At 33.3% G+C, this 24,359-nt stretch overlaps 3 protein-coding genes across 4 annotated transcripts; 2 read left to right on the top strand and 1 right to left on the bottom strand.

The window, feature by feature from the left end:
• The first annotated feature begins 2,635 nt into the window (after positions 1–2,635).
• Positions 2,636–5,954, top strand: LOC21398505. 2 transcript variants are annotated; one of them, XM_024169015.1, is made up of 6 exons: positions 2,636–2,755; positions 2,854–2,965; positions 3,546–3,805; positions 3,891–4,102; positions 4,483–4,753; positions 5,391–5,954. In XM_024169015.1, the coding sequence occupies exons 1-6, from the start codon at positions 2,648–2,650 to the stop codon at positions 5,685–5,687; spliced, it is 1,260 nt and encodes a 419-aa protein (XP_024024783.1). In that variant the 5' UTR covers positions 2,636–2,647; the 3' UTR covers positions 5,688–5,954. The 2 variants fall into 2 exon arrangements, with proteins under 2 accessions (XP_024024783.1, XP_010101580.1); XM_010103278.2 differs by lacking the exon at positions 2,636–2,755 and having other exon boundaries at positions 2,801–2,965.
• Positions 5,955–6,637: 683 nt separating this feature from the next.
• LOC21398504 (germin-like protein subfamily 3 member 2) lies at positions 6,638–7,489 on the bottom strand. Its single transcript, XM_010103277.2, has one exon. The coding sequence runs from the start codon at positions 7,455–7,457 to the stop codon at positions 6,783–6,785; it is 675 nt and encodes a 224-aa protein (XP_010101579.1). The 5' UTR covers positions 7,458–7,489; the 3' UTR covers positions 6,638–6,782.
• Positions 7,490–15,077: 7,588 nt separating this feature from the next.
• LOC21398502 (protein ABSCISIC ACID-INSENSITIVE 5) lies at positions 15,078–17,278 on the top strand. The gene is made up of 5 exons (XM_024169036.1): positions 15,078–16,190; positions 16,641–16,712; positions 16,836–16,865; positions 16,986–17,092; positions 17,210–17,278. The coding sequence occupies exons 1-4, from the start codon at positions 15,078–15,080 to the stop codon at positions 17,079–17,081; spliced, it is 1,311 nt and encodes a 436-aa protein (XP_024024804.1). The 3' UTR covers positions 17,082–17,092; positions 17,210–17,278.
• Positions 17,279–24,359: the final 7,081 nt, after the last annotated feature.

Here is a 24,359-nt window from a genome sequence, read left to right as displayed (position 1 = left end):
CTTTTCTTTAATGCCATAAAAATAAAAAACTTCCATGATAACATCATGAATGGCCTTGGCATCATGTATATAAGACATTGATTGAAAAGTAATTAACTTTTTTTGAAAAGACCAATCTTTATCCACATAATGTGCAGTTACACATATATAACTAGTTTTGGTGCAACCTTCCCACAAATCATATGTGCATGCAACAGATGCAGTGAATGAACTAAATTTTTCCTCATTGAATGAAAAACTTTCATAATGTCAGCTCTTGTAGTAGTTCTTGAAACACGCTTATATTGTGGATTATAAACATTTTAAATGTACTCTTCAACGGCCGGATCATCAGCAAGACTAATTAGTTGTTGAGCACTAGCCAAATATCTAGCGTGTCATTCTCTAGTTCTTTGTTGGTCATATGACCAATTGATAATACTACCATTAGAGCTAAATTGAAATGTTTGTTGACGACAATCAACACCACCTACACCATGCTTAGCTTCGCACTTTTTGTGATGCCTCTCTAAGTGACCAGTACCAGAAGAGGATTTATCAGTGTAGTTTTGTTTGCACACTTTGTAAATTGCACGTTCTTCTATTACACCATTATCATTTTTACGCATTACTAAATCAAAATAATTATAAACTGGTAAAGTTTGTTGCACTTTTCTTTTGCCTTTACAAGTCACATCAGAGGAACCACCAACTTGAGATAGTGAGTCAGCTCCAATTTCTTCAGGTGGATCATTATTATTCTTCTTTATTGATCACCAAATTTAAAACAATGGTGCTCCTTCCATGTGATGATGCCATTGCTTCAATAAAAAATAACAATAAATTAACATAACATTATCAATAAAAATTAAATAAAATAATTACACAATAAAATTAACTTATAACAATGTAAAATTAATGAATACAAAATGAAATAAATTATACCTTCAAGTTTTTTTTCCCTTTTGGAAGAGCTGTAAACTAAAAAAAATATAAAATATGTAAAATTTAAGAAGTTAGTTGAATGAGCATGCTTAAATGTGAAGTTTCCACGGCTATTTATAGGCAAAAACTAAGATGGAAGCACGTCCTTGCGAACGTGCGCAGAACATCCAAAAGCCAAAAATGAGAAAGGAATTGGACAAAAAATGACAGTACATTAATGAGACTTACAGGTAAAGAAGCCAAGTTTTGCTGTAGGCAAGGAGAGAATAGAACTTGAACCTGCTATTGCAGGAACTTAAACCTCGTTTATTTCACTGATTTGAGTTTTCAGTTCTAGATTTCTACAGTTAAAAGTTCTAAGAAAATGTTACATCTAACTTTTTCTGCTACAATTAAAAGCTCTTAAAAAATATCGCATCTCAACTCGAATTGAAAACTTGAATTTGCGAAACAAACTAGGCCTTAATGTATCACATCGCTTCATGAAGTGCCATATCAGTCTGCCAAAGACAAACATATATATACACATATATATTTAAAAAAGTGTACAATTTTCCAAGTAAATTCACTTTAAAAAAGGGTACAACTCTCTCTTTTCTCTTTCTCACGCAACACCCTATGTTCCTCTCTCTTTCTTTCTTTCCCACGCGGCACGCAACAACTCCCTCTCTCCCTCTAACCAAAGAAGAGATTAGGACTCTCCTCTCGCTCCATCCCTCTCCCTTCGTCCATCTCTCACTCCTACCAAACATACCCTAGGGATGGAAGGCATTTGGCCCACAAAGAGCAGATAGCGCCAAGTATAAGATAGTCTATGTCCATGGTATTGGTTCTTGTAGGCATGACACCAATGCTAAACTCATATCTTCGGTGCACTACTTGTCCCGTCTCTTCATTTGCTTTGCACCAATGATGTTTGCTCTAATCCTCTCTAAAGACAAAGAACCCATTTGGTTCATAAATTAGAACCATTGTGTATTTTTTGTGAGAGAAAATACTGTAGCAAACCATGAACTATGATTCGAATCAAAGAACGAATCCTCCAACTAAACGGGCTCTAAATCACTTTGATTTTTCAGGAGGTTGTGGTCAAATTTATTAATTTTTTTAAGCCCATTAACTAACCTAATTCAATTTAGGTATATTCTTCATTTTTTTTCCCTCTTATTTTCGTGCTTTTAAGCAGCTACTTTAAGGAGAATATATATATAAGATTTAGCACCTAAGTTATTTATTTAGGGTAAAAGGCATTCATTAACCCTTAAATATTGCGCCTAAACCAAGTGACAAATTTACAATTCTGTCTCAAAAAATACAACGTTTTAAAATGGAGGGACAAATTTAAATAAAAAAACTTAATAAGTACATTTTAAAATTTAAAAGACACGTTAATTATTAACACAAGGGACATAATGCAAAACAATTTATAAAATTTATTTTTATTATTTTCAATCCTGGATATCTATAAGTAAAAGAGTCGTGCTAAGGACACTAATTTAAATCTTAACTCTTATATACTAATTAATGTAGTATGTGAGTTATCATATTTTTATTAATAAATATAATATTTTATTATTAATTAATATGATATTATTTTAAACACGTACTAATATAAAAATGACAATTTATATATTATGAGATTCAAATCTATGTCTCTAACATTATTCACAAATAAATAACTCCAAAATCAAAACTATAAAAAAAAAACTAAATTATTTGTCTGATGCTATCGTCCACCTCTACTTTATACACCCAAAAAAAAAAAAAAAAAAAAAAAAAAAGTCTGCTTGTGAGGGAGGACCGAGGATGTCTCCTTCGTCCCTGTAATAAAGTACTCTACGATCTGATCTCTCCTTCCTGTTCCTTCTATTTTATTTTCTTCCTTTCTTTTTCTAAACTCTTTTTTCTTTCAAATCTTGTGTTTTCGAGGGAGATTTCTTCTTTCAAATGGCGGGTGGTGTGAACAGGAAGATTTCTGCAGCATCAGCCAGGGCCCACACCAGAAGAGCGAAGCAAAACAGTTCCTTTCAGCTTCCTTCAGGTGGGTTTTCGTTTTGTATTTAATTTTGTTTTTCCATTTTCATGAATTTGATTTAAACTTTATTGTTTATTGTTCAATTTCATCGTACATCAGAACCAGGGTTTTTTTTGCCTGAAAACTTGGGTATGGCTTAGTTTTTGTGATTAAACTGTTTTGTTGACGCCAAAAAAAAAAGGTGCAATTGTTGAAGAATTTGATGTTTCTCTCTTTGCTTTAATTGGGTAAAGTTCGTTTTCGGTTAAGGCAAATAATCTGACTAGATAATTTAGAGCGGTCAAAATTTTGAGTTTTCTTGATTGTTGCATAATTTAAAGAATTTTTTGAGGAGCTGAAATCCAGGTTTAAATAAGAGAGAAATGGATTTGAGGCAAGAATAAAGATCTTCTTTGTGTGAGAGTTTTTAACTACATAGTTTCATTTTTGGTAACTATGATTTATATAATTGGCGTGTTCTGAAAATATCTTCGCTTAGTTCCTTCTTTTTTTTTTTTTGGCTGAAATCTTTGCCTAGTACGTGAATTTGATAAATTTGGTTCCCATTTTTTGTGTGTTTTGTTTGATTAAAGCTGAAAAATTTCAGGAATATTCAAGAAAGCACTAGTTTTGTTCTTTGTTGGGTTTTTGGCATGGGCATATCAAGCAATCCAACCTCCTCCACCCAAGATATGTGGCACTCCGGATGGCCCACCTGTTACGGCATCGAGAATTAAACTCAGGGATGGAAGGCATTTGGCCTACAAAGAGCAGGGTGTGTCAAAAGATAGCGCCAAGTATAAGATTGTCAATGTCCATGGTTTTGGTTCTTGCAGGCATGACACCATCGCTAAATTCCTATCTCCGGTACTGGCCCCGTCTCTTCATTTACTTTGCACCAATGATATTTTGTCTAATCCTCTCTAAAGACTAAATCACTTTGATTTTCCAGGAGGTTGTGGAAGAACTAGGCATATACATTTTGTCTTTTGACAGACCTGGTTATGGAGAGAGTGACCCTGATCCCACGCGGACAGTGAAGAGCTTGGCTTTAGATATAGAAGAGCTTGCTGATCAATTGGGATTAGGACCCAAATTCTATATAGTTGGTTTCTCCATGGGTGGACAGGTGCTCTGGAGCACCCTCAAATACATCCCTCACAGGTATGATTTACCTGATTTGTGTTGATAATGAAAATGTATGAATTCTGCTGCTTTGGTGTTGCATCTGAAAGCATCTTTTATACGGTACCAAATTAGTGAGCCAATGCCAAATTTTAGCACTTGAGTAGGAAAAATGGTCTCCAATTCACTATTATATTTGGTGCTAAAATTGGCATATGTTGTACTTGATGCCACAAGTAGATATAACATTTGAAACAACATTATGCATTGGAATACAAAATAGAATAATGTATCAAATCTGCCATCTTCACACTTTTAAGTGCCAAATATGGCATTGGAATTTGAATTAGAGATGGTCAGAGAGTATTTCTTTTTTGTTTTTCTTCTGATGTTCTGAGGAATATATGTAATGCTAATAGGTTAGCAGGCGCTGTGCTGCTAGCTCCTGTTGTAAACTACTGGTGGACTGGTTTTCCTTCAAATCTATCTAATGAAGCCTACAACCAACAATTTTGGAATGACCAGTGGTTCCTTCGTGTCGCTCACCATGCTCCTGGGCTTACATACTGGTGGAATACTCAAAAATGGTTTCCCTATTCAAGTGTTGTGGCTCAGAGCCATGACGTTCTTTCTCGCCAAGACAAAGAGATCATTAAATCACCAAGAAGGCAATCGAGAGAGGAATATTTGGTAACTACAAAACCTTCTTTTTTTCTTTGATGAAAGAACTCCATTCCTTATTTTTTCTGTGGCAAATAGACATAGTCGCTAGCATCTTTTAAATTAAATATTAGGATTAAGCTCATTTTCGGTCCTCGAACTATAGGCTGAATCTCATTTTAATGCCTGATTTTTAAGATTTCCAAAATAAGTCCCTTATTTATTAAATTGACTCAAATTAGTCCTCTCCTCCATTCAAAGAAATCTCTGATGCAGATGCATAAAGGATCTAGCCTGCACTGCATTTACAGTGAGGTTTGAAGCCTGTCAGGGGTAATTTATATGGGGGTGATTGGTAACAGCCTTTTGTTTGAGCCGCATTGCTATACGACTAGATGTTTTTATAGTTTACTATTAGTTTTACGTCCTCTCCTGAACTTAAAACAGAATTCTCTTGACATAATAGCATTTCTATTTTCATCGGTGATTGACAAGATATTACATATTACTCCATATGACTTAGCTACGAGTGATTTTGTAAACTCTCAAACTCAAGGTTTAAGGACTTATTGTGATATAGCAGAGCTTCCCGTGTTTGCTTCAATTAGTAGTCATTTTGTTTCCTGCTTATAGAATATAGATAATAACTCTCAATGTGGCTTCTCAGGCACAGGTAACACAGCAAGGAAAATACGAGTCCCTCTTCCAGGATATGAATGTGGGATTCGGGAAGTGGGAATTCAGTCCTGTAGAACTGGAAAATCCCTTTCCGAATAACGAAGGTTCTGTCCACTTGTGGCAAGGAGATGAAGACGTTCTCGTGCCTGTTTCTCTGCAACGCCACATTGCCCAGCAACTTCCGTGGATTCACTATCACGAGCTACCCGGTGCTGGGCACTTATTCCCAGAGGCTGAGGGGATGGCTGATACAATCTTCAAGGAACTTCTTGTTGGGAAGAATTGAGCTTCACTTGAGCAGTTGGGACACACTCGTCAACTTCTCTATGCATTCTCATTCTCTCGTGCGTAAACCGTGGGATTTGGAACTTCTGATGCTCTATGTTTTTATGGTAAATTTTACAGTAGAAAATTCTATTTTTTGGAATGATAATGTAGCAGCTATTTTGTGTTTGTAATAGACAAAGCTGATTTGTGTCTAGACTAGTTCTTGTAAACTCATATATTTACTTGTCAGGATAATGACCTGAATTGGGGAGTTTTCGTTTCTAAACTGTTGCTTTTTTGTTTTTTCAAAAAATTATTTTCATAAATGCAGAACGCGTATGAAAAATGAAGCAAAAAAGAAAAAAAAGAAAAAAAAAAGGCTTAGGAATTCACCCAAATAAGAAAAGTATTGATACCGTAAGATGATGATGGTATTTCATTCTTCTAAACTAGATCCGATTGAAATCACATTAAATTAATAATTAAAAAAGAAAAAATTGACAGAACATGATAAAGATTTGACGGTTTAAAAGAATGCATTACAGGATTATGGCACTTTTAACTTGGGAAATTTTTTGGATCTTTAACCTTTTTGTCCTTATATTATGGTAGTTCTTTTACCACTAGTTTACCCAAGTTAGGCAGCAAAATGACAGCTGATTCTTTCTGTACATCACTATTTATTTGTGGCTTTATGCAACCGCACGCAGCAAAAGTTGTCTGAAAGTTGAAATTCGTATCTCTTTTAAACATTATAACCTTAAGTTTCAGGCAAGGTCTATGAAGTGTTCCAAAGGGCTGACGGGATATAAATATAAATCAAAGAAAATATTTATATAAGTAGAAAGTTTAATGGCCTTATGACGATCAAGACTATCACACTAGATAGTATAATCAAAAGGGGCAAAAAAAAAAAAAAAAAAAAAAAAAAGGGAAAAAAAAAAAAAAAAAAAAAAAAAAGAGAGAGAAAAAAGAAAAAGAAAAACATCAAGTGGTACTTGACGGTACACACCATTGCTCAATACTGATATTTATTTCTTCGCAAGGAAAAAAACTAAAATGCCCCAAGATGTGTAGGGATTAACTAATAAACCCAACAAAATGTAACATTGATCTAGTTGGACCTTTCAGGATCAAACCTTCTTCTCATCTTCCCAATCTGCTTAGGACTCAATCCAAAAGCCTTCTCCAAAAGCTCCTCCTTGATTCCGGAACCGAAAACTGCGGATGGGATTTTCTGCAAACCGGGACTCTGGCTGTTGAAACTACCAAAAATTGTGGCAGGTTTTTTTCCAACGTTCATTTGGAAGTGAACTAGACCTCTGGGGTACACCATGGCCTCTCCTTGCTCTATGATCCTAGCGAAAACCCTATTGGTCGAATCGACGAAACCCGAATAAACACTCCCTTGAACCACGTAGGCGATTTCCGTGGCTCTAGGGTGAAAATGTGGTGGATTTATCCCACCAACTTTCAAGTCCGCTCTCACAAACGACATGCCTAGCGTGTTAAGGCCCGGGAAGACTGTCGGGTTCACGGGGATCAATGCAAGGCCCGTGTCGGAGAAGTTCCCGATCAGCTTCATGCCGGAGAAGATGAAGTCGTCGGTGGTGGCCTCGGATGAATTTTTGCATGGGAGGGTGAGGAGGTGAGATATTGTTTTTATGGAACCAAATTTTGGGTTTGGTATGCAATAGTCTTGAACAGGGTCAGGGTCTGAGGCCAATGTTGTGACACATTGGAGGGAGAGACAAATTAGAAACCAAATTGTGAGGAAATTTGGATTCATTTTTTTTGTTTTTTTATTAGGGTTCACTACTACTACTTTTGATTTGGATCATAGATATGGGTTTATGAGGGGTTTTATAGAACCATAAGATGTTGGTGAAAAATCAATTTTGCCCTTGTAATGATTACATATAACACTAACATACATTCTTAATTCCAGAATTTAAGCCATGTATTATGCGTGTGCCATGAGATTAATTATCCATGTTGGACCTACTAATAATAATTCTACGTGCCAATACAAACGGCTGAGTTATTGATAATTATAGTGAGAATATATAGCAAAGTAATGTTGAGCCCGTGTAAAAAAGACACGTATATAGAACAAACATGATTACTATAATTATATTGAAGGAACAAAAAAATATGTGCTTTAATTCGGGTTATTTTTTGGAGAAAACTAAGCTGTAAATAACATGGTAATTTCGTTGCCACCCATTGTTGTTGTTGGGTTTTTTTTTTTTTTCTTTTTTTAATAGAATACCAATTGCTTGAGAGTGAAGGGAAGAGGAATATTAATGAACAATTATTACTTCAGCCCACGCGTGATTTGACAGTTCATGGTTGGTCTATGATCAATGATGTGTAAAGTGAAAAAGTAAATATATAAATACAGCTTTTCGTTATGCATATGATTGTCAATACACAAACAAACTATATTTTGGAACTTGCACATTAATTAGTTGATATATATATATATATATTCTGCAATTAGCTGATATTTGTTGATTATCCAACTTTTATACGTAGCTTTTTAAACTCTTCGAGCGTGTTTGGTTGGTGTATTTATATTATTATTTGAATCATAATTCATAATTTATTATAATATTTTTTTTATAAAAAATACACGTAAATTAAAAATAATTTTAAATATATGAGCTAAACATCCACTTAGCGTTTCAAGCTTTGGACATAATAACATCTTGAGTAGTTAATTGTTATTGAACTTATTGAATTACAAGCAACAATTTGTATGGTGAAAAATTGAATATATACAATATATCAAATAAGTACATAATTATTAGAGCAGCGTTATATTGGACAATTTAAGTAGTATTTTATTGTGTACGTACATTAGAGTACTATTAGGTAATAATAATCGTTCTATGAGCATGTAATTGGTAATGAATATGTCTTTCAGGCCAAGACAACCTTGAATTTAGCACTAGAAGCTGGAAATAAAAAATCACGCTTGTATTTAAAAACAGAAAAAAAGAAAAATAATCACTCCTCCTCGTAAAAGCGAACAAACATATGTTTGAAAATGAAAAATGGTATTCATCCTCATCACTTATAAAAAGGTAACTCCTATTAGATTGAGTCCCACCTACTCACTTTTTCGTTCATTTTGCTGATTCGAGTTTAGAATTCGAGTTTTATTACAGTAAAAAACTCTCACAAACAATCACATCTAACTTTTTTGCTACAGTAAAAAGTTCTCACATAAAATCACATCTCAACTCGAATTAAAAACTCGAATCAGCGAACTATGAAAAAGCATCTTTTCAATGCCGATTGAAGAGGAAAATATGAATTTTTACCGTATGTAGAATGTAGATCACCTAGTAATCCTACTCCTAATGAAAAAGCTTCATATTAAGAAAATATTAGAAAAGACGGCATTCTTTGATTGATCAATACAGTTAATACACCTTACTTTTATTGGTAGCTGAAAAGGTCCTAATTTTCTCATATCAAAGACTTTAACATGGAACTTGAAGCTCGAACAAAAAAAAAAAAAAAAAAAAAAAAAAAAAAAAAAAAAAAAACATGGAGTTCAAAACTTTATTTTTATAAGAAAATATACGTCTGATCAGATCAGGGTTTGGAGCATTGGATATACTTTTCAGAGTAATAACACTCCCAAAGCCAAAAGTATCCCGGGTCAATAAAGTAAATTTCTGCTATATAGTTGAACAAAATAGTCAGTTATTTTTTAAAAATGTGATTAAACATTTGCACTTGTTTCACTTTGATTTACTTTTAGACATCTGACTTATGTCGAGAAATTTCTTTCTTGATGCTTTAAGCCACTAATATTTTACTCACAAGTAGACCAGTAATATACTTTTGATTTATGTTACTTGTGTTGAAATTTTTTTCCCCATCCTAGCTACTGTTTGTGTCGAGACATTTCTTTCTTGCTGCTTTAAGCCACTAATTTACTCACCAGTAGACCATTAATATAGTGTAATTCTTTGATTTTTCTTGCTTGTATGGAGATTTTTTCCCCTTCTTTAAACTACTGGTTTACTAAAAAGTAGACCAATGGTTTACTTTTTTTAATGTGTCTGTGTTAGATTTTTTTTTTTATTTTTTTTTTTTTTACTTTTCCTCGTTCAAACCACTGGTTTATTAAAAACGGATCAATTCTTTATTTTATTTTTTAGTTGGACCAATGGTGATATGAACTTTATGACTCTTGAAGGAAGTATTTATCAAAGGTGGGAAAGGGTAAAAGCCTATAACCACTTGCTATAAGTGGCATCTGGCATGCAACATAATTTTCCGAAGGGAGAAAGAGAAAAATAGACCAAAACTTGAGATGAATTAAAATTAATAGGCCAATAGTTTACCTAAATTAATAAATAGGCCAAATTATTGTTTTCGTTCATAACTTGTCTGGTTATGAACTATAACTTGACAAGTTATTGTCCATAATTGTCTATAACTTGTCTGGCTATGGACCATAATTTGACAAGTTTGTCCATAACTTATCTGGTTATGCACCATAACTTGATAAGTTATGGCTTATTAATTTTTATAACTAAAAATTAGCCTATATACTTTCTTAAGCTTTTCATATTGGCTTATTTTCTACTATTTCCCTTTTCTGAAATTGCTTGGAGTAAGTTGTTGGAGTGCCATTCGGTCCACTTACCAACAGTAATCTGTTGGGCCAAATCATTTTCCCCAAATAAAATTATTTTTTAAAAAAAAAAACAAAAATCTTTTGAAGTAAATAATAGGTTTCAAAATATATGAAGTAAACAGCATATTCATGGTTAAAAAAGTTATTTACTCCAGTAAATAATTTATTTACCAGGAGTAAAAATATTATTTAAACCAGCATATCTTAAAACATGCTCAGTTTCCCTATCCAATTTTTTCTCACTTATTTGAAGCGTCATTTAAAGGAACAGCCCAAGGGTCATTAATGAGAGCTATTGTGATTCGCAAACAAATCCAGAAAAGTAGGGCTGCTTGCAGACAATCGCAGCCCACCAAAAGACAGCGGCCACCTAGCGAACCACCAACGACGTTAGTCACGTTTACTGAACTCAAGGAATCAGCCAAACTTCTCCAGAAGCCCGGAGGGTAAAATCGTCCATCAAAATTGCTTTACTCCTAAAGTCTAAAGAGCACGTGCTTGAGATGCCCTAACTATTAAGGACTCGTTCATTTCACCGATTCGAATTTTTAGTTTTAGGTTTCTACAGTAAAAAAATTCTCAGAAAATATCACATCTAACTTTTTCTGCTACAGTGAAAAGTTCTCAGAAAATGTCACATCTCAACTCGAATTGAAAACTCGAATCCGCGAAGTGAACGAGGCCTAAGAAACTCTTGCATGTAATACTCACACCATTTGTTGGAGATTAATCTCTGGACTCTTTGATACTTGATCATCTAGAATGTGATAAATAAGACCAATTGGAGAAGCTGATATTAATTAGTTGAACACATAATATGATTATGAACTGCAATTGATCAACCATAAGCGAACTTCTACTTATGTAATAGCTAAGTTTAGCGGGATAAGTTCAAGGTCGTTTGATATTTTATCCTCATTTTAAGATTTATGTTCGATTAATATTTTGTATTACGTTAGAATGATTGTGTGAAATTGAACCATGACCTTTTTTGGATCTTTTGTCACAATAACCCTTATAAACTAATTATGAGATTATACAAAATACTAAAAAAAAAAAAAAAACTTTTTAGTAAAATATAATCATGCATCATCACTCACAAGTCCACAATACAATGCACCATTTAATCCTAAGTTATAGTCTAACAAAGTAACATTAAAAAAAAATGTAAACATTAACCTGGATCCACTAATTAGTACTACTCTTACACTTTTATCCAAGCAATCTTACTACTATGTTAACCAACGTCATTAACTAACTCCTTGTCAAATCATATATGATATGAGTAATATGTTAATCAATTATTTCATATCCACTAATATATTAACTTTATGCTCCTTGGTGATTGCTTATAATACCGTAATAGTCAGAAGGCTAATTTAAAACATTTTGAACCATTTTTCCTGAGCCCGTTTAAAGTATTTTAAATCATATTTTGAGTTTTAATTTAAATTTTTTATAAGAAAAAATACGCTATAACAGAATTATAATTTAAATTTAAACACATTTACCGAACAAAATGCCTTATAAAGTCTTGATGACAACTCATGATGGCATTTGAAGTAGAGGACGACAAACAATACAAGACTAGTTAAGTACACCCAAGATTTATTTCCATGGAGAAGGACACGCGTTAGGGCAAGAGCACAGAAGAGCCTGAGGAAGCCACCTGGCGTACACGTGTCGCGAGAACCAAGCATGTTACGAATAAGCAGGGACTTAGGGCTTAAAGTTCTTTTGGGGAAATGTGAAATCTAGGCTATGGGGGGATTGACTTGTTTGCACGCCACTTTGTGTGTCCTCATATCATTTTTGAGAGAAATAGTTTGCTCTTCTCCACCTTAGAACACCATGTATATATATATATAAACATGTGTATATATATATATATATACAAGTTGGTTATTAACCAAAGAAATTCTCATATATAAATGGTTGATTAAGCTAGCTGGCTTCTTTGCTCTCTTTGCATGTTGATCTATCCAAGACATAAATAAACAAGGGACTGTCTTCAAGTGTACTAGTTCCTCTATTGTAGATCTGTCTCAGCTTCTTGGAACGTATATATATCAGGTATACATATACATATACATATATACATATATACATATATATACGATTTTTGTTTCATTCAATAATATTGTTATCTTTCCTTCTACTATAATCTGGTACAATAGTTTTCTCATATTGAACAAATTATCTTGATTTCATGAGTTCATAGAATAAAAAACCTTTTTTTTTTTTTTTAATTTCAATTATGTAGATTTTATGATCCAGATTGAGAATTATTGTTAGATAAAGGCCACAGTAATTACAGGGTTTAAGAATTAAAGTTTCCCATGCAACTTGAGTTTAAAAAGTGCATGTGCATATGAGTAAGGGAATATGTTTTTTACTTTAAAGTCATGTTGTATGTTTTCTATTCGTTTCTTTTTTTTTTTTTAATAATAGAAAATTTGAGTTTGGTGAATACTATACTAAAAAAGGAAAGATTCTCTCCTGCCATATTTAACCCCCCACACCCCACAATCTATTCATGATTTGGAAACGAATTTCTCTGGTAGATATTTTACGCTTTTCTTTTCATTATTCCTCCCTAATTTGTAATTACCAATTGACCCATCTCTTAATAAGAAGGTGAATTTCACTAATTATATATTTTTTCTTTCCAAATAACTAATTATATCCATTTTTATGTGTCGTATTTTTATTGGCTTAGAATGAAATACAACTAGCATAGTATTCCTGTCGCGTTCAATTGTGCGTTGTGTGAGTATGGCCCCCCATACATCCACTGGGTCTGAAATCACATGTAAACTAGGATAGATAAATCAAACAAAATCCATTTTTCATCAAAAAAAAAAAAAAAAACCCCAGTTTCTGGTTTCGAAAATCTGTGGTCATTATGTAGTACTTTGTCCATCTTTTATGAGATAAAGTACTTATCTGTTTCCCACAATGAAGAAGTCTGTCAGATAATGGATTAAATGTGCGTTTTTTTCGCGTGTTGGAGGATAATGCAAGTAAAATTAAAAGTCTTCGCCTCCGTTCGATTCATGAATTTAAATTTTTAATTTAAATTGAGATATAAAATTTTTTAAGAATTTTTAATTATAACAAAAAAAAATTAGTAAAATGAATAAAATTGAAAATCTAAATCGAAAAAGCCTTCATCTATAAAATTATAAACCAAGTAATAGTCAGTGCTATTGTGTATATAGGTGTCACTTTGTAGCTGGAATTGGTTCCGTAAGAACTAATTAATAAAGTATCTGTTGCCTGCTCCGAATATTATTATTCTTATTTAATCGTGATGGGAAGTGATTTTTCAAACCCTTTTTTGGGGGGAGGGGGAAATCTGTGTAACAAAAAACCACTGTATAAGTGGTTACATGTGTAGTAAGGTAACAACAACAACTAGGTCCCGTTCATTTCACCGATTCGAGTTTTGTTATAATAAAAAGCTCTCAGAATCAGTCACATCTAACTTTTTTACTACAGTAAAAAGTTCTCACATAAAGTCACATCTCAACTCGAATTAAAAACTCGAATCAGCGAACTGAACGGGCCCGGCTTGAATTTCCTGTTCAACCCTTGATTTTAGAAATTTGATTTGGTCCCAATAAAGTCGTTGTATAAGTGGTCGCATGTGTAGTCTGAATGTAACCAAATAATTAAGATCAAATTACTAGAAATTTGATTTTGTTATTATATCAATGATCCGAGTGTTGGCACACCCTGACTCTTGATTAGAAACTTAACCTAGCAGTGATTTCTATCCTACAAATCCCAAAACAAGAACTTCATGAGGTCAAATTATTCACCTTTTTAAACTTTCAAAGAAAAATAAAACATTTTATATTCTAGACCTTGTATGTGTCACTTATATCCTGACATTATAGGAAACCAATCAAATTTAGAAAATTATAAGGTAGAATAGGAGATTCGACCTTAATTGATGTGGTTAACTTCAGACTACACGTGCAACCACTAATTCAGTGACTTTTCGTATACAGATTTTGATTGTTCAATAGAAACCGTCTTTCTATTCTGCATCGACATAAAAGCCAAATCTTATATCTCTAAAGAAGGCCTATTTGACGGGGGGTTTTTTTTTTTTTTTTTTTTTTTTTTTTTTCAATGGATTCGACCTTAATTGATGTTGTTATCATTCAGACTACACGTGCGATCACTTAAACAACGATTTTTTGTAAAATGGATTTACATTATTTGGGTCCGTTTAGTTCGCTGATTCGAGTTTTTAATTCGAGTTGAGATGTGAGAGCTTTTTACTGTAGCAAAAAAAAAAAAAAATAGATGTGATTGTTTCTGAGAATTTTTTACTGTAGCAAAACTCGAATTTTAAACTCGAATTGACGAAATGAACGAGGTCTGATATCTATTTTGGCTTAATTAACAATGTCCTTGAGATTTTCTATTCTCTAGCCACATTGTTAAATTAAGAACCACTGAATCCACCATATCACAATTCAATGCCCTTCTAATTCCTCTTATAGGTAAGAGTACTAACTCTACATATCTCAAAATCTGATCCTTAAGACAAAATCACATTACTATTTTCATCAGTTAGTATTTATTAGAGATCACGTGATTCAAGTCTTAAAAAGATATTTAGCACCTTTTCATTTTTTTAAGGTTTATATATAGACTCACTTTCTAGCTTTTTTCTTATGCGTGTTATTTGCTTAAGAAACTCAGATTAGTTGTGCCAAGCCAGAAGAAGAAAAAATGGTGGTTCCGGAGCCGGAAATCGACCAACAACAGAAGAACAACCACCCGTTCTCGTCCCTCGGACGGCAGTCGTCGATATACTCTCTCACTCTCGATGAGTTCCAGCACGCTCTCTGCGAGAGCGGCAAGAACTTCGGTTCAATGAACATGGACGAGTTCCTCACCAGCATTTGGACCGCCGAGGAAAACCAAGCCATCAATTCCAATTCACAGAATAACAACAACAACAACAACAACAACCAACACAACAGCAATAACGGTAATAACTACCTCGACGGCAACACGGGCGATCATAATAACTTGTCCTTGAGAGAAGTTACTGCCGCAGCCGAAAAAGGCGGCGTCATAGCCCGGCAGGCGAGCCTCACGCGCCAGGGCTCGCTCACGCTCCCCGCGCCGCTGTGTCGGAAAACGGTCGACGAGGTTTGGTCGGAGATACACCGCAAAGGGAAACAAGAGCAAAATCAGCGTAGCGGAAATGATAGTAATGCCCGGAATTCCGATTCTACCCCTCGCCAGCCCACTTTTGGAGAGATGACCCTGGAGGATTTCCTTATCAAGGCGGGGGTAGTTCAGGAACAGGCTCCGGTGGCGGCGCCTCCGCATCCGTCCCAGCCGCAGCAGTTCGGAATGTACCCGAGCAATGCGGCTGGCTTGGTCCCGGGTTTTGTTGGCAGGCCCGCGGCAATGGCTCCCGGAGCTGCGGCTGGCGGCGGCGGTGCTGCATCCGCTTATCAAGCAATGCCGCAAGCCAGCGCGGCATTCGGAGGAGATTATGCGGGGAACGGGGCGAGGAAGGGGGCGTACCCGCCGCCGCCTCCTACCACGGCTGCTGCGGCGGTGTGTTACAGCGGGAGGGCGGTGAATGGTGGCGGCGGGTACGGCGGGGTGCAGTCGTTGGGGCTGGCTGCGCCGGTTAGTCCGGTGTCGTCGGACGGGATATGTGCGAGTCAGGTGGACGACGCCGGGAGTCAGTTTGGGTTGGATATCAGGGCGCTGAGGGGTCGGAAGCGGATAATCGATGGGCCGGTGGAGAAGGTGGTGGAGAGGCGGCAGAGGAGGATGATCAAGAACAGAGAGTCCGCAGCCAGGTCTAGAGCCAGAAAACAGGTAATCAAAAAAAAAAAAAAATTTTCCACCTAACTAATTAAGTATTGCCGTTACATAATGTTTGTTTTTGGTGAAATTAAGCAACATGATTTTCGGTCCCTATGCTTAAAATACATCTATATATTATGCTTGAAGATTACACATTGTTATGTTTTTCAACAAAGTTTGAAGGGAAATCAAAATTTTGGTAAAGAACTGAATAGTTGATCACTACATTCATTGACAAATCCTTGTCGTTTTGCGGACTTAGTTTTGCCCTATAAATTAATATCCTCTTTAAGCGACGAATTATTTAATGGCTAATTAAACATATATATGTAATGGAGATTCCTTGAAAATTTGATCGTCTTACTAGGAAAAATAAAGGTATTTATGTACTTGAATTTCCTTGGAGCAAATCTTTAAACCATTTATAATTAGTAATAGCAATTACTTTCACAAAATTTGCAGGCATATACAGTTGAACTAGAAGCAGAGCTTAACCAACTGAGAGAGGAGAATACACATCTTAAACAGGCTCTGGTAATATATCTTCATAATCTTCTGAGTACCTTTTTTTTTTTTTTTTTTTTTGTACATGTTAATAGTGCTTGTAATTGCTATTACTAATTAGAACCTCTTTGTCTGGTTTTTGAGTTCAAACAGGCAGAGCTTGAAAGGAAGCAAAAGCAACAGGTAATTCTAATTTGAAGATTTTCCTCCTTGTATATCAAAGCCTGAGTTCAAATTCTCACAGAAGGTAATTATATATATATATATATATATGTATATGTATTTTTATTTTTCCTTTTTCAGTATTTTGAGGAAATGAAGATGAAAGTTCAAACAAAGTCATATAAAGGTAAAGAGAAGTTGAGAGTGTTCAGAAGGAATTTGAGCTGCCCTTTGTGATACCAAAAAAGGTGATTTTTTTAATGTTTGTATTTTCTTTTGTTCTCTTTATGGATTTTCTCATCGTGATTTTTAGAATATAAGGATTTATTTTCCTACTTAAAAGAATAAAATCTGATGTTATGCAGCATTTTGAGAAATAGAGGAGAAAACTGACGAGAGAGAGGAAACTATAGAAGGACAGAGTACAAACAAGGATGAAAAAAGCTGAAGAGAAATTTAGAGTGACAGAAAAGAATCTAGATTTGCCTGTTTTAAAGCAACTAGATCATCAGATAAGAGCTGAAGTTTCTACTTCCCGGTCATGATCATGAATAGTTTGATGTACACATTTTCCACATTACAACTCTTGGGTAGGATCTTTTATTTATTTATTTATTTTTTTTTCCTTTTTAATGTACAAAAAAGCATTTTCAGATCTTAATTTGTTAAGAATTTCGTTGAAGTTTCTTAAAATGTGCAACATTTGCGGATTCAGCATGAATGTCTCGACAGTCTAATGTATAATGCTGCTTGACATTAGTGTAATGAGATTAACAAGTGAGCATTTTCAAATCATGTCCAAATCATCATTCTAAACCCTTTTTTGGCATTCGTAAGGGATTTTTTTTTTATTTAATGTGATAAGCAAGATTAAACAAAAAAAAAAAAAACTTAATCACAACTTGATAATGATTCAACGTTACTACACATTCCTATATTATGCTTAGATGTCAAGTTTCAAGTTGACAATAAATTAGTAATTGGTTTGTAGAGGCTATAGATATTGATATATATATATATATATATGTACAACAATTTCTTTTTTCTTGTTTTGTCATTTTTACGTTTGCTGTTGCTTTTGCTTGTCTTCCACTCCTCCATCTTTATGAAACTAAATATGATGAGGAGGAATTAGCCCACATTTTTTTCATTATCCTCTTTTAAGAGTTGAAAGAGAAAAGTAACATATACAAATGCTGGCTGTACTTTAAATTTGTAGAGAACGTGTAATTTTGGGTTTTCATGTTATATAATTATTAGAATTAGATTAAGCACTAATCAATTTATTGACATACATTTTCCATCATCTTGGTGATGGATGTTAATATTTGTGACGCTTGGAAAGGGAGGACTTCATGATTCAATATTATAAGTAGTTTCAGAACGAACGATTGATGAAAGATTGAATCCATGATGCCTTTTTTTTTTTTTTTTTTGAGATCTGTAAATTTTTGAGAGTGCAATTATAGAAAAAGCTTTGTACTATATGTTAGGATATGGTAATGGGGAAGCGTACTTGCCTCCATCCCGTCCCGTCTTTTCCAATGAAACACTTTCATTTTTGCACTAATGTTTGTCTTTATCAATTTGGGAGATTCTCTAGTATTCCTGGTATATCAGTAGATGAAGTTTTTCTAATCGTTGGATCTGCGTACTTTTTGACTTTTACATGATTTTATACAGATCTGACAGATAAAAAACCTAGTCTATCGATATATTAACGTACCGAAAAATGTCTATATAAACTTATGTAAAATTCTTTATCTCTCTATAAACTTATGTAAAATTATTTCTTTTTTTCTCTGTATACTTAAAACTTTTTATTGAAACAATAAAGAAAGTTATAATCCCTCCCCTTGAAAAGGAAAAAGAAGAAAAAAAGCTAAAGGATTATGATCTAAATTATTTTTTGAAACGGTATAGTAAATCAAACTTGAACATATAGTTCTGATTTTGCTTTCTCACAAAAAATTTAAATAAAATGAGTTTCTATTAATAAGTTCTTTCATAAAATTTGAATTTAGATCAAAATTACTAAGTTGAACTGATAACTAAGTGGGTTGATAGTGCGTTAAATTTCGTGTTATGTTTTTGGATTCTGCTTCACGGGCTACAATTTTTACCAGGAAGTTCTTTTCGGCTAGTATAGCTATGTGATGACTAATGAGTTGTCTTTTAAAAAAAAAAAAATTTACCTCCTATTATTTGCTCAAGAGATTTTTACAAACGGCGGAAGAAAGCCTCCGGAGAAATTAATATAAACCAATTATTCGAATTTAATTAATCACTTCTGAGGTATTTGGTATGAGAATTCGTGTCATGATTCGGATCATGATTCGTGACTCGTTATAACATTTTTTCTCACAAAAAACACACGTAAAACGAGAATAATTCTAAATCATGATTCTGAATTCATAAACCAAACGTCCACTTCAGAAGTTAAAACTATAATAACCACCTAGAATCAACATTGCCGCCATTAGAAAAGAAATGGAAATACCTAAGAAGCGACATCAGCCAAGTGCCGTAGAAAACTGATAGCCTGTCTGGTAATGCAGGTACTGAGAAAAACACAAAAATTGAAACGAGAACATGATAGAAACGACGTCGACATAAGACGACAATATGTTAAAAAGACGGCGCAAAAGGATCTAAAAACGACATCATCATTGAAGTGACGACTGGACTCTACCTCTACGTTACATGGGCTTATCAGACGACAAAGACAGACAACGCCTAGCAATATTGTAGGGAGAAAAAGTACATGCTTATGGTTTTGTGCAGTCTTACATTGGACTAGGCTTCAACTTGTACTAGGTCCTTGTATTTAAAAAAAAAAAAAAAATCTTTACTCTCGTATTAGCAAATCGGTAAATTTTGATTTTGATAATATAGTTTTTTCTTTCAAACCACGTTATCAACTGTGAGATACATTGCAATTAATCAACAATAGAGGGCAATAGAGGGGATTAAGTAATTGTTAATTAAAAGTTTTAAGAATAGTTTATAAAATAACTAAACGTTTTGGAAGATAAACTGCCAATAACTTATTTTTTTCTTCATATCTAATTTCGCGTATTTATCTCAGAATCCTAAATACAAGAATACAATGAAACGACAGCATGTTATGAAAACAAGAAGTTGTAAGCGAACTCAAAACAACTCTCTCAGAAACGGCATGGATTAAACAAAACGAAAGTACTTAAAAACGACATGAAAGAGAAAATATGACGAAGCGACAGACTTGCGAGAAAACCTTCAAAACAGAGAAGTTATCCAGAAAAACGAGAATGATATAAACGACAGAATATGCACATAACGGAGTCACCTTTAATAAACCGTCTAGTGCAAAACGACACTATAATATAAAGATGACAACATCTTAAGAAGCGGAAATCATTCAAAACAAAAAAAAAAAAAAAAAAACCCAACAAATACACCTAAAAAAAAAAAAAAACAAAGAAACAGTGTCTACAAAACAAAATCTATTTTGCGAAGAACTTTCAGAAAAGATATAGATTAAAAAAAATTAGCACAGTAGAAACGACATCGTCTTTTAGAAAAGACACTAGTTTACTGAACGACAGCTAATTAAAAACGACAGCATATTAAGAAAAGAGTATTTTTGGAAACTTCGCACTTCTCTCTGTTACAAAAATATGGTGTAAATCAATTAACGTTCCTCCACTATTGTTGGTATACCTAAAAAACCATGCGTTTGTTTAAACACTATAAAAAATTTAGAAGGCAAATTGTGTTGGGTGACCCTTTTTAATCACCTCTTTTCATAAATGATCAAAATTTTTTTTTATATTTTCCAAAAATGGTTGTTTTGTTTGCATGAGACAATCATTGATTGATCTATGGATCACAGTGAATCAATAATTGACTCACGATCAATCATCATTGACTGATTCATTATTAATTTATCTATGGTTTATCATTAATAAACATGTAATTTGTTGATTGAAATTGATTAATTACTAATTGATTTTGATTAATTATTAACTAATATTGATTAATAATAAAGAATAATTGAGTTAATCAATGATAAACTAGAGTCAATCACGATTGACCGCTTAGTCAATCAGCGCTACATCAATCAATGATTGACCGCTAAGTTAATGAAAATGGTCATGTTTACAATCGTGCAAAATTTTAATCATTTATTAAAAAACATTGGATTAATTTAAAAAATCTCCCCTGAACTATGACCCTTATAACACTTTGCCCTTAGAATTTTAAAACGTAACATCCGTTCCCCCGAACTTTGTTCTGTTAACAAGTTTTCCCCTTTTGTTACAATGAGAACAAGTTTTCCCCTTCTGCTACAATGAGTGACAGAATTCGTCACGTGTAAGGTACATGACCCATTTGAGGAGTGTGTTATCGTAAAATACCATGTGAAAACCACAGGTTATTAAAAAAGGAATTAAAAAAGCTCAAATGCGTAAATAAAAAAAGGATTTTCATTTGATACATGAGGATAAAATGTTTAAGTAATTTTTTTCAAAAGAGAATTATTAATAAATATATTACATATTAAATTAAATAAAGTAACAAGTTAATTCTTTAACTTTCCCTTTCATTCTTTTTCGCTCTCCCCCATTAGACCAAAATCATGGATTCTAGGCCACCGGATCATGATGAAGGATGATGGGCTCGACGACCTTGGCAACAATGAGTGGCTTTTGCAGCGAGGGGCGATGGATCGAGGGCTTCCAAGTTGAGGGGCGACAGATTTGAACGAGGGAGGGACGACCTGTCGGAGTGGCCCTTGAGGATGTTGTGTCGTCTTTCTGAGCTTCAGCTTTGCATTAAGGCTAGCGGGGCTACGAGTTTGAGTGATGATTTAGCTTGCAGTTGTGGTAGGGGCAGAATAAAATAGAGATTTTTCTTTAGTCTTCTGATTTGAATTTATTCCTGATAATAGGGAGGGAAAAAAAACAATCTTGATCCCTGTTTTGACTATTGGTTTGTGGCTTTTTCTGGGCATTTCATGAATGACGTTGAATTGGTAAATTAAAGTTTAGGAGGTTTAGTGTTCACTTGAAAATTGCAAATTAGTTGACCTTTAGAGATTTGAACAATATAAGAGTTTGTATGATTAGTGAAGAGCTAGAGTTGTTTCTTCGATGATTACGTTGGATTTCTTCTCTCTTTATGTTGGGAGTTGAGAGTCATCTTCATCAATGGATTTTGGGTTCCTTTATAGTTTGGAATTTTGATCATATTTCTTGCCCCAACGAGATCTGTTGACTTTTAAAAAAAAAAAATTAAGAATTCCATGGGATCTAATGTGATTAGGAGGGTATAAGTGTAATTGCGCTTTCAATTCTCACTAAATAAGTGACACATGGCAATTTCGTCACTCATTGTAATAGAAGGGGAAAACTTGTTAACAGAACAAAGTTCAGGGGGGGGGGGGAACGAATGTTATGTTTTAAAATTCGAAGGATAAAGTATTATAAGAGTCATAGTTTAGGGGGAATTTTTGAAATTAATCCAAAAAGATTCTTCAAAAAAGGCCATTTATGTTGAAATCCCAATTTAGAATGGGTAGTAAATAGTATAATTTAATATTTTAAGTTCTCAACACTATTAAAAATTTAAAAATATCTTTGAACTCTTTGAGGAACCGGTCAATTACTCATGCATTTATTTCGTAGGTTTGAACAATAATTCAAATCATTTTTTTAAAATGCTTTTTCTTATAAAATTTAAATTTCTATGAAAACTTTTATGTTGAAACCTATTAATCAAATGGCCCTTATACATAAGGGCAACCCGGATTAAGCTTCAAAACACAGTCCGTCAGAAAAATAAATAGAAATATATAGTGAAAGAAAAATATAAAGTTGAAGTTACAAGTTTAAAATTGTTTTTGGAGGCTACTTTTTGCTTTTTTAAGAAGCTGTAGAAGGTCAAGGTGTTTAGCAAAATCTGTTTTGTGCTTCTAAAAACTGCTGTCCTATAGCAGAATGTGAGAAGCCGGTCAATGGTTGCTTTTCCACAGCAGCTTATGCTGTCATTGTCCAAGTTTATTAAAATGACCATAATAATAAAACTTAATTCCCAATCTACTCATTTTATTTCTTGCAAATCAAATTAAAGAGTATAATATATTTTAAATATTTATTTGAAAATTAAAAATCTTTAATAAATATCTTGTGCTAAATTTTAATAATATATTTTTATTCTAATTTTGCAAGTTTGAAAAATAATTTACCTTCAATTCTTTATGTCATTTAATTTCTTTATAGATATATAATTTATTTCATTGAATAAAACCAATTTATTTTTTAGAGATATTTTAATTAATAAAATGAAAATTAATTTTTTTTTAGTATTTTGGTGTATAAATATTATTAATATTGACTATAAAAGTCAATATAAGACTAATTATAAATATGTGTCTTAAAGTATGTCTATGTCTATTTTAGTTATTATACATTTTCACAGTAATTTTGTATATAGTTTACGAAACACTTAAATTTCTGCTTCTCGTGTTCACAACAACTTTGAAAAAAAACATTTTTCAAACACCTACATATTTCTTATCACAGTAACTTCTAACTAATAACACAACAATAATAAAAATTTTAAAGAGTACAGCAATGTCAAACTGACTCAATATTCCCGCTTTTATGTGCATATGATATATATCATGCTTTTTGGAACTATTTATTAGGAGTTTTAATTGACGTTTCTTAAAATAATAATAACTAGAAACAGTAAAGTAATTTTAATCTGAATATTATCAAATCATACTTTTTTTTCCTGCCATCTTTAGACCGACTAATTCTTTATAAGTAGGCCTCGTTTACATTAATAATAATAAAAAAAAACTTTCTTTTTCCTTTTCTAGCTCTTACGTTTTCTTATGCAATTAATTGCCTTGTATTTTCTGTCTTTATGAATAAAGTACGGGAGAAGAAGAAGTTCACGCTGACATTTTCTCTCTTTCTCTCTCTCTCTCTGTTTCAAAGAATTAATAGATAAGTTTAGGAACCCCGTAGCTTGCCCACCCTATAATTTAATTAATTATGTTTCTTTTTTGTTTCCTTCTCATCATTATATCAGGTACGAACTTTCTAGATTTTGTCTTCTGTTAGTGATCAAGTGATATTTCATATTTATGTGCGAACCATGGCAAAGTCAATGCCTTATTTTGGAAGTAATTTTACCTGATCTTCTGAATAACTTGCTAAGTACTTGCAATGAAACCCCAGACTAAAATTTCTTCCCCTCTTACAGTACTGCTAATATTTCACAGTCAATCACAAAATCTTCTTCAACCTCATTTAGCTGCAGAATCACACTCACATATATATAAACATATAATTAATCCTTATCTTCGAAATATACATATATCTGTGCATGTATAATTAGACATTGATTCGAGTTTTTAATTCAAAATAAGATGTGATTTTATGTAAGAATTTTTAACTGTAGTAAAATTAAAATTGAAAATTCGAATCGGTGAAATAAACGAGACCTTAATTCTAATCAATC

The sequence above is a fragment of the Morus notabilis genome, unplaced genomic scaffold (genome assembly GCF_000414095.1).
Source record: "Morus notabilis unplaced genomic scaffold, ASM41409v2 Scaffold1317, whole genome shotgun sequence".
Lineage (NCBI taxonomy): Eukaryota > Viridiplantae > Streptophyta > Magnoliopsida > Rosales > Moraceae > Morus > Morus notabilis.
This window is presented reverse-complemented; position numbering and strand designations above follow the sequence as displayed.